At 39.0% G+C, this 11,362-nt stretch overlaps 1 protein-coding gene across 1 annotated transcript; it reads left to right on the top strand.

The window, feature by feature from the left end:
* Positions 1-3,694: 3,694 nt before the first annotated feature.
* Positions 3,695-10,014, top strand: TDRD15 (tudor domain containing 15). Its single transcript, XM_069806540.1, has one exon. The coding sequence runs from the start codon at positions 3,707-3,709 to the stop codon at positions 9,722-9,724; it is 6,018 nt and encodes a 2,005-aa protein (XP_069662641.1). The 5' UTR covers positions 3,695-3,706; the 3' UTR covers positions 9,725-10,014.
* The last annotated feature ends 1,348 nt before the right edge of the window (positions 10,015-11,362 follow it).

Genomic DNA, 11,362 nt, shown 5'->3' with positions numbered 1-11,362 from the left:
TTCTGAGTAGCTCTTACAAAAAACTTGAACATCACAAAACATGACTGCTTACCTGCAAAATTAAATTAAGAACTCCTGCAAATTTTAGGGTTAATTCCAGTAGCTATGATACCACTTTAATCATGTATTATCTGCATTTGGAGATTACTACTATCTCTAAGAATTGCAAAAGCAGTTTTTCTTTCTCCCAACTTTGTAAAGCATAACTATGCTGCAGCAATCCTGACCAGTGGAAAAAAATTGTAAAAGTTGAATGTAAACCCTTAGAAATTATTATACACATCTGAACTTATTCTAAAGAATGAAATCAGTTGTAAATATACCAGCATCTGCTGATATTTGTAGAACTATACTTCATACCAAGTTTCCTTATTGTGACCACCTCACTAAGCTTGTATCCTTAGTTAAAAAAAGAAACCACCACAAACGAACCACGCTACTCCCCCACCCCGCCCCCGCCAAAGGAAAAAAACCCAAAAAACCAAAACCCAACCCAAAGCAAAAAAACAGACGTGCATGCAAAAGCAAGTGGGGCAGCACTTTGCACCCTGTTGAGATGTACTCGTCCCAGCCTGGAGAATATCCTCCTCATGACGGTAAAGAGTAAGAGCTCCCAAATCCTCTTTTGATAGCTCCAGATTAGTGACCCACAGACGCTTTTTATAAAACTTAGAGACCACCTTGTAAATAAGACAGCTACAAAGTACAAACATAAAGGAAAAACAGCAAAACCCGGCCAACCAAGCAAGCACAACTCGAAAAGAAAAACGAACTAGACCGGGCTACCCACACTCAGAAACGCGGGCCGCCGCCGCCGCCAGCCCCGGCCCTTCGCCCGCCAGCCCTCAGCCGAAGCCAGGGGGCGGCACCTCTGCCCTCGGGCCGTGCCGATTGGCTGGGCCCTCCCGTCGCGCTCCTGCCAATCAACCTTAAGCCCCGTCCTCCCCAAACGAGACTTTTGAGGCTCTGTTGGCGCCACAGCGCACGTGCCCTGCCGAGCGGCCTGTGAGAGCGGCTCCTCGCGCCGCCATTTTGTCAGCGCGGGGCGAGCGGCGGCAGGCTGTTGGCTGTGGTGTCGGGGTGGTGTAAAAGGGCGGTGCTGTGGCGGCCGTGGCTCTCACACGTCGCTTTCGCGCTTGTGAGCGGTAAGGAAGCGGCTGCTGCCGCTGTAAGGTGGCGGTCTTCACTTTCGGGTCTCGCCTGACGGCGGCAGCGTCTGCCTGGCGGTCCGCGCGTTGTCGAGTCGAGCTGGGCTCTGCGTCCTGCTCTTCTCGGGCGAGCGCTGCCTGGGGCGTCGAACAGCCCCGGTCAGAGCTGCTGCTTTTGGAGGGCAGCGCAGGTACTCTGAACTGTCGCTTGTGTCCTGCATTTGGTTGCATTTAAAAGCCTCTTTGTTACGCTGTAAGTTTGTTTGCCCTGTAGTGGTGCATGATAGAGTATAGACTTGATGGCTGAAGTATTGCAAACAAAAATAAATGTGTGACCACTCCTGCTTAGAAAGTAGGTGGTAGGTTATCTGTGTAGTGTTCTCACTGGTGTGGTTTTTGAGCTGCAGTGAAAATGGCCTTACCATGGATTCAGTTTTGTAATTGTGTTTTTTGAAATCTTATACTGTAATTAAACTAGGTACGAGGAGCTCTTCAGGGTGTGTTTGTTGGGCCGGAGGATGATTTAGAGAAGTAGTACAAGAATTCAGTTTACATGTGTTCTTCTAATGATTTTTCTATCATCTTTCCTTGTAGAGAGATGCAGTGTTGTTAAAAGAGGGCTGAGATTTCTAAAGGTGTGTTCTGAATAAGTCCTAACTATTATATAGGTGAGTAAAAAAACAAAAGGTCATTTTGTAAACTGTATAAATGTGACTGTATCTGTGTGATGCTGTTATTTGGGCTGTGACAATGGGCAAGGAAATGTTGATGCACAAATTGTTTTCATTTGTTATGTGTTTCTGCAGCCAGGGCTTTGTTCCAGTGGAGGGGCGCAGGGGGAAGGTGCCCAAAGCATCAGTGGTGCATCTTCAAAAGCTTGATTCTCTCTAGTGATCAAGTGTTTCTTCCAGGCAGAGAGAACCCTTTTTGGAAGGCTGGTTTCTTTCACTAACCACCCCCCCACCCCCCCGAATTTAGCTTTCTATTTTATATTTTATTATAGGGGGGGCTTGTTTAAGCAGGTATTTGTCAGAGCTAGATTAGATAGTGCTTTTACTGGGAGGTTTTTCTGGGTGGCTGTTGGTTTGGGGCTTTTTTGTTTTTTTGTTGGGTTTTTTTTTGAGAAGCTCTGTATCCTTCTTCCTCCTGCCTGAGATGTTCTGGTAAGCTTTACAGTAGGAGTACTCACTTATTAATTTTTTTTTTTGTGGAACTAGCATGACAGGGATCAATATTTATTCTGAAGACAGATTATATGATCACTAGCTACTTCATGTATGATAAACTATAGTGGCAGTTCCATTGAAGGTTTTTTGTAGGCTGAGGAAGATGTTGCTCTAATAACTTGTAGTTGAAACAGCAAGTTTCACTTTCAGCTTTACATAAAAATTCGTAAATCAAGTATATGCTTTGTCCAGTCAATCCTTGTGTGTTTATCCACTGTCTTTGCATTTGACAGATGTTGTCTACCCCTAATTACATTGTTAGCACACCAGTTTATTTCACAGAATTGCTTGGTTAAATTATGGGCAAGTGTAGTGTTTTTGAATAATGTGAAATCACAGATCCATTGACAAAAATGGAACTGGAAGCTGATCTTGGAGACCAGATTATAGATGAAGGTCAGAGAAGTATCTGAAGTGTTTGAAGATACTTAAATTGTCAGCATTGGAGTGTTGAGACCATACAAAACACACCTGGCACAATTATTAGTTGATGGGCAGTGCAGAAATGTTGGACATAATGTCTTCTGTATGTCCTTGCAATTATGAAAACTAAAAATATGCTACAGCTATACCTGATAGTGGATAGACAGCCAGATTAAGTAAACAGTAAAGTACAGAGCTATAAGATGTCATTGATTTGAAATGATTTGCATAGAAAAAGCAGGGTGAGTAGGGGAGGAGTCCTTGGTCATACACATATTAAAAAGAGAGAGAAACAGGCTGGGAATACTTTTGCAGGTGAACTCTCCTGGTAACTGCAAGTCCAGTGTAGTGAAACACTGAATTGGATCTCCTTTGGCGAGATTTGAAGTTAAATTTCCTGGATGTAAGTAATGTTAGTTAGATGAGCAGATGTTGTATAAATGGCATGTGTTGCTTTCCACTCTTTTGTTTTCTTTGAGCAGAAATACTTTTTCTGAGAAGAAATACAGTTATCTTCCTGGCTGTCTATCCTGTTCCACATCCCTGCATGTCCATTCGACCCCCACAGTTTTCTGATATAATCTTTAATTCTCTGTGTTATTCTGTGAAGAGCTTTCTGATTACAAATTATTGTCAATTGATAAAATTAGTCTGTGGCCCCAAGAGCAAGTCCAGAGGTACTTTTTTTCAGTTGTTACCTGAACATGTCTTCACAAAGAGAATTGTGTCAGGTGTATCCCAGTTGCATAAAACATGACATTGTTAAATGTTTAGTATACACTTTAACCAGAAGTGTAGTAGTATGCTATTAAAGCATTTTGAAAACAGATTTCATGTAAGGAATTAGTTGACAAAGAAAAAACATGGAAAATAATCAGGCTGATCCTACTCCTTTTATTTGCAGACAGGATGGAATCTCCAACTCCTTCACCAAACATAGTAGATATGAATCTGAAGATAACTCATATTGAATGCCATCCTGAATGCTTGGTTATAGTGTTCCAGGGTCAATACATGGCAGGATGCGAGCTTGACTATTACATACTACAAAATGAAATACAACGTGTGTTCAAAGTAAAAGATAATGTTTACATTGGTGGATCTTGTTTGGTGGAAGACACAGAAGGAAAATGGCATAGAGGAAGAGTTCTGGAAAAGAGAGAGCATATCTATGAAGCTTTTCTTATCGACACTGGGCAAGTGCTAGTGGTTGAGGAAACACATCTTGCTTCTGCTTGTGATGAATTGTTTCAGCTGCCTCCAAAGGTAGTTTTGGGTGTTTTGGCAAGCATACTTCCTCTTGGAGAAAAATGGGGTCCAAAAGCCATTAACTATTTTTCTTCTCTGGTAGGATTACAGATTACAGGTCATGTGAAAGCTGTTCTAGCATACCAACTGTTTATTCTAGAAGTGCCAAAGATCATTAGTGATGTTCTTGAACTGCAGTTAGGAAAATTTATTGATGGAGATTCATTTTGTCTTATTGTAGAAATGTTAAGAGCGTTTCCCCAAGGAATACTTTGTAAGAGAGTGCCACAATTGTTGAAACAGAAGTATCCAGTCAAGGAGTTGCTTGCTTTCAGTAATTCTGAGAAACCAACAGATTTTTGGCCAGTTCCAGATGATCTCTTTCCACATCTACCTGTTGGCAGTAAAGAAAATGTAAAAATAACTGTTGCAGTAAGCCCAAATAAATTTTACTGTCAGATACAGAAACGGCAGAAAGAGCTGGAAGATTTGACAGGAGCTATGCATTTGTACTATGAAGCTATCAGTACAGAAAATAATAAATCTTTCGATAGTTTAGGGTTACTCTGTGCTGCCAAAAGGCAAAATGGACAGTGGCACAGAGGAGTGATAAAACAGCTTCTCTCTGACCGTGTGGAAGTCTGGTTTATGGATTTTGGCAATATTGAAGCTGTGCCATCTAGTTGTGTTCAGAAACTTAAAGTAGAGTTCATGGCATTACCAATGATTTCATTTCCATGTGCGCTGTCTTGTTTTGGTAGTCAGGATGAAACAGTAATAAAAACTCAGCTGAAAGAACTTATACTGGCCTTGATAGGACAAACTTCTGTGTGTGTCCATGTTGATTTATTCAATGACATTAAACGCTTGTATTATATTACGCTGCAAAAGCAAAATCTTGGGGTTAATGCCAAGCATCCAGAAAACCTGAATGAGGCAGCTGCATCATGTGTCTCACTTTCGGAAACAAAAATCACAAGTATTGCTCTAAACTACAAACCATGTCATGAGAGATACAATTCGTTTAAGAATTGTACTGGAAATAAACATATAAAAACCTGCTTACCTGAATGGGATATTTCTTTGTCAAGCCACTGCAAAAGAGTAGAAATGCAAATGAATTCTTTCCATACTGCTGTTGTGGTATATGTCATAAATCCATCTGACTTCTGGATTCAAACATGTGAATATCAGAATGAATTTCAAGCCTTGATGAAAAATATTGCAGACACATATAACCAATGTGGAGCCGATGAAATGGTCCTTAAAAACCCAAAACCTGGATTGCTGTGCTGTGCCCGGTATAGCAAAGACATGCATTATTATCGGGGTGTTGTCATTGAAGTGCTTCATGTAAACATTACTGTTTATTTTTTGGATTTTGGAAATACAGATACAGTACCCTGTTATGATGTGAAAACATTGCTTCCTGAGTTTTCTGATTTACCAGCTTTAGCTATGTGTTGTGCACTTGCTTGCACATTTCCTGTTGATGATATGTGGGTTAAAAAAGAAACTGATTTCTTCAGAAGCATTGTGTGTAACAAACTACTGCTGCTTCATGTCATTGGAAAGCAAAACAACAAGTATATTGTTAAAGCGCATTATAGGAGTGGTTTGCAGCAAGGAGATGTTGCCACATGCATGGTTCAAGCTGGATATGCTGAATACTGGGAGAAGATACCAAACTGTGTTGTTAATTCGGCAAAAAAAAGGCAAGCTCTGAATCCCTGCAAATTAAAAAAAAAAAAAGTAAATACACAGAGCGTCTGTAATATTAGTAAACATAAGGTATCCAGAAATGGAGAGATGCTTCAGAAGGAAAAGTCATTAAATGTGCCTTCAGTTCTGAGAGAATCTGTTGTGCTGTCCTGTTTTGGAAAAGGTGCTATTACTAAAAGGTGTAAATCAGTATGTGAGGAAAAATTATTTTATAAAGAGTTTGTGTTTAAACCAGGGGCTGTTTTTGAAGTGGTGTGTTCTTGCATTGTTTCCCCAGCAGACTTTTCATGTCAGTTGCAAAGCAAACTGCCAGAGCTAAATAACTTAATGGAACAAATTCAGACTTACTATAAAGAGCATACCAGTCCTTACGAAACTGGACAGGTTGCCTGTATTGTTAAATGTCCCAAAGATGGGAGGTGGTACAGAGCAACTGTTGTGCAGCAAGTATCCACAGATGAAGTTGATGTGTTTTTTGTAGACTATGGTTATCGGGAAAGAGTTTTACTTAAAGATCTTCAAGCTGTTCTTCCAGATTTCCTAACTCTGGAAAGTCAAGCATTTCGATGTGGACTTAAAAATGTAGCCTTACAGATTGACTCACTTAATTGTTCTGAAGAAGTATGCAGATGTTTTGAAGACTTCATTTCTGTTTCTAGAGGACCACTGACTTGTATCATTTATGCTCTTATTCTTGTAAGCCCCAACTGTTTATTCAATGTAGTTGACTTACAGACTCCATCTATTAGTGCAGAGGAATTCCTCAGAGAATGTGGTCTCACCCAGTCTGAATGTATTGGTCTGAGAAACCTTGCATCTTTGGGTTCTCTGTACAGTTTTTGCTACTCATCTTTTGATATAAAAACTGGAAGTGAGGAGGAGGTTTATATAACTCATATACATAGTCCTTCAAAATTCTATTGTCAGCTTAATCGAAACACTGAAACTATAGAGGCATTGATGAAGAAGGTTAGTGTCATAAGTAAAATGTCAAATAATGCGAAATACGATACCAGCAATACGCGATTATGTATAGCCAGATATTTTGAAGATGGTCTCTTTTATAGAGCTTTGGCTTTTCCTGTGGAATCAACATCCTATCTATGTGCTGACTTTGTGGATTTTGGAAATAAGAATATGGTAGAGAGAGACCAGTTGATGCCTATTCCAGACTTTGCCACTGACCTAATATTCACACCCATGCAAGCTATTAAATGCTCTCTGTCAGATCTTAGGGAGACAGAAATTCCAGCAAGAGTTACTAGGTGGTTTGAGGAAACATTCCTTGGTAAGCTGCTGAAGGCTATAATTGTATCCAGAGAATCAGACGGACAGATTATTGTGGAGTTGTATGATGGACAGCTCAAAGTAAGTCAGAAGATAAAAGAAAAAATATTGGAAGAATTGGCACTGAAAAATTATACAGAACAATTTGTTGGAAGTAACAGAGGAGTGATATGTCACATGGAAAATGACAAAGAAATTAATAAAGTAGCTGTTAAAAATCCTGAAAGAGTTAAATCGAAATCTGAAGCAAAATGCCAAGTATATGATAAATATTATCAGACAAATGTTGGACAGAATTTTGGAGATGAAGAGCAAACTGCATGTAGCACACAAAAGTTGTGTAGTGGGTCCTCAAAACCGCTAACTTTACAGGACAGTGAAGAACCAGGTTTTAGAAATACTGTTAGTGCTGTTCTGGAGCACAGAGAGGAACCTCTGGCTGGAGAGCCTGCTTCTCACTCGCTCTGTTATCCTGCTGTAAATTCAAAGGAAATAACTGTAAATGCTCTCTCTGAATCTCGTAATGAAAGACTAAATTACACAGGTCAGCAGGAAAGGGGTAATGAAAATATACCTAAATTAACAAGTCTTCCTCAGCGTCATATTCAGGTGAATTCTGAAGTAGCAGGGTGTATTTCTCATATGAATAGTCCATCAAGTTTCTATGTTCAGCTTGCAGAGGATGAAAAAGTAATAGTACAACTAGCAAAAGAATTAAATGAAAGCATGGTGAATATAGGTCATGAAGATTGCTTAGGTGAGCTCATGGTAGGGGATCTCATTGTTGTAGAACATGGCAGTGATTGTTTTTATTATAGAGCAGTTATTAAAACTCTGAAATTGGGAAACTCCTTTGAGGTGGAGTTCATTGACTATGGTAATGCAGCAGTTGTAAGTCTTTCAAAAATCTCCAGGATTCAGAAAAAGTTCTTAACTTTGCCGAGGCTCAGTGTTCATTGTTTCCTTAGCAGAGCAAAAAGTGTTCCTGATGAAAGCTGGACTAGTAGAAGTAGTTCCTCTTTTGTAAGCAAAATAAATAACAAGCCAGTCACTTACAAGTTCTTACAGCAACATGGAGAGCGATGGGAAGTAGATGTAATTTGTGGTGGAAAGTCTATATCTAATGACCTTCTGCAGAAAAAAGGCAGGGTGCGGTGGCAAAACACACCAATGTGTAATCAGGAAAACAGGCCAAAACAGATTCGGGTTACAAATGGTAATCCTCGAGATAGAAAGTCTAGGAATGTTCAAAGTAAAACTAAAGCTGTTAGGATGAAAAATACTTCTAGAACACCCTTAAATGTCCTTCCTCAAGATCTAAATTCTGGACAGGTAGAAGGAGCAGAAGTAATTAATATTTCAGAGAGTGGAGAATTTCATGTACAGTTACTTAGAAATTTGCAAATACTACGTGAGTTAAATGTAATGCTTGTGAAAGAAGCACAAAGAAGTGATTTGCTTAGAGTGGATGACATTGAAGAAGGATTGGAATGCATGACAAAATCTGAAAGGAACTTGAAGTGGTATCGTTCAAAAGTGATAAAGAAATTTGCTAGGGAGAAGTTAATGCTAGTTTTTTTCATGGATTATGGCAAGTGTGAGATGGTGTCCTTAAATAATGCAAAGATGCTCAGTGATAAGATTAAAAATATTCCTAAACAAGCTGTGTTTTGTAAATGGGTTTGTTTTAAAAAATTGAAGAAAATTCAGTTTGTCCATGTAGTAAATGCACTCCTGAATCGTGAAATAAGCATCTTGTTTTCGAGATATTTGGAATCCTCTCATGTCTGGGAAGTAGATATTTTAATAGGGGAAATTCTGCTTCAGGAATATTTGAACCAGCTCTTAAGTGATTGTTGGATTGTTGTCGGACCGGAAAAATCCAGTAATACAGACTGTAAGGAGTTTGATACATCATTCAAGATAATTTCAGTCACATGGACGCTGCTGCAGAGCGGCAAAAGGTATCCTGGATTTGCAACTGCAGTCACTGATCCTTCGAACTTCTGCATCCAGTTTGAAGTCTCATTTGATTGCATGCAAAACTTGTCTTTGCTGCTCTCTGACCTTCCTGACAACTTGCCAGCTTTGCCAAAAGAACTTGTGGCTCCTGGTGCTAGCTGCTTGATCAAGTTTGGACTGGAAGCACAGTGGAACAGGGCAGAAATTAGCAAAGTAACAAGTCAGTCTGTTGCTCTTACATTTATTGATTATGGCTTTCTGAAGAGCATCCCTTACTCTGATATCCATAAACTTAAAGTTATTCCAGAAAGTCTGTCTTATTTACCACGCTTGGCACACTCTTGCTCTTTACATGATACAGTTCCTGCCAGCGGGGATTACTGGAGTGATGAAGCTAAACTTCTGTTTCAGAAACTTCTTAGTAAACCGGGTCTGATATTTCATTTTAAACACTATGGCTCTGAAATGAGATTAGAGGTGGATGTTCTGTATGAGGAGAACAATCTAGCTCATGCCTTAATTGCTGCTGGCCATGCAGTCAACTCTAGAAGTAGGTGCTGCCTCATTCCAGTTGACAGAATTAAAACAGAAAAAACAGATTTGCAGCCTCAGCATCCAAATTCTAGTTACTGTGCTTCCCCATGTGAACCAGATTATAATTATGACGAAAACTCTTATTTTGCTGACAGAAATAAAGCAAAGAAGTGAAGCAAAAAAGTATCTGAAGCATAGGACTATCTGTGATAAAGTTTCGTATAAGGAAGTCTGGTAAAGTGGCAGCTGGAATATCATTAACAAAGGATCTGAGTTCATGTGACACTGAAAGAAAAGAAAAAACTGCTAAAGGTGGACAACACTGTGAAGAAGTTGGGATTTTTTTTTCAGCATTGTGATGATAAGAAAACTAAAATTGATGTAACACAGAGTAAATCCACTACCAGAAGCACTGGTTGGGGCTTATGATTCTGATGTTCCACAGTCTAGAAAGGCAGTGAGTGTGAAGATACTCTCATAATAATTATTTGAATAATAAGTAGACTGCAGTTAGGAAAACACTTCTTCAATGCATTTAAAAAACCCCAAACAGATACTGCTCTTGGTATATTTTTTTTTTCTCCAAGATCTTACATTTATGTCGACAACCTTGTTTTTGGCAAACCTTTCTGTCAGAATGCTTTTACAATTTATGTGTGTATACATACAAAACTTTATTTGCAGTAACATCTAGTTTACAGTGGTGTTGTCTCCTCCTTGTTTTGGATGCTTAGAAAACAAAGATGCCAAGCATCTTTGTATATTCTTCTCTTTGTTTCTAATTCTGAACTTCCCTGTATATCTTTCCTCTTGGTAGGAGAAAGTTTACTAATAATAAGCCAAAAACTTGCATCCTCATTTATGGGAGAGACACCCATTAAGTTATTTTCACTCAGCTTTTGGTGTAAAGATGTCATTGACCTGTCTCAAGGTTCTCTTGGTATCTGAGTTGCATCACAACTCGGGGTGGTTCTCTCTGCTGACTGTGCATGTTCCACTGATCTCTGTCCTCCATCCTCCCCACCCATCTGTCAAACTGAAGAGAGGAAGTTTTCTCCATGCACTTAGTCTGTATCTTGAAGGGAAACATTCAGAGCCTTTTCTTTTTTTCTTCTTTGTAGGAGGAGGAAATCTCAGAACTGAAAAGCGATGATATGCAGTATGTGTCTTAGAACTTTTTTTTGTTTTTCAGTAACCATTCTGAAATTATAAGAATTTGTCAGATGTCTCTGATTTTTTTTTTAATTTTATTTATTTATTTATTTCCCTCGCCACCTTCCTCAGTTGTGTTGACAAAGATAAAGCATGAAAAGGCCTGAGGTTTGAGGGATTTTCTTTGTATGCCCTGTGATTGTTTGAGTGTAAATGAAAAAATTAATACAACCCTAATGATAGGCAATACGTCTAACCCATCTCTGTATGCAAATAAGATCTAACTATATGCAAATAAGATCTAAGAACAGCCCCCCCCCCCCCGATCCCTGGATATCGTTATGTATTTAATTCCTGTGAAAAATCTGGAAAACAGAATTTAATTTTTTAAAGGAGAGACGTGTCCAGGAAATTAGAATAAATAAGAGAGAAAACAATGCCAACTGATCTTTACAAAGTTAACTCTGCTGGTGAATTATTCAAAAAGCATGCAAATATATTCAGCATACAAGCAAAAGATGCCCATTAGTAACAAATGGGAAAATGTAGAAGATAAAATTTCTTAAGTATTAGCTAAAGTATCAGAAGTGTTACCTTAATGTATTGATTAAATAGAGGGCTTTTCTGTAACCATTTTTGATTGTTAACTGTTTTCTTTAT

This window comes from Haliaeetus albicilla, chromosome 18 (genome assembly GCF_947461875.1).
Source record: "Haliaeetus albicilla chromosome 18, bHalAlb1.1, whole genome shotgun sequence".
Taxonomy (NCBI): Eukaryota; Metazoa; Chordata; class Aves; order Accipitriformes; family Accipitridae; genus Haliaeetus; species Haliaeetus albicilla.
This window is presented reverse-complemented; position numbering and strand designations above follow the sequence as displayed.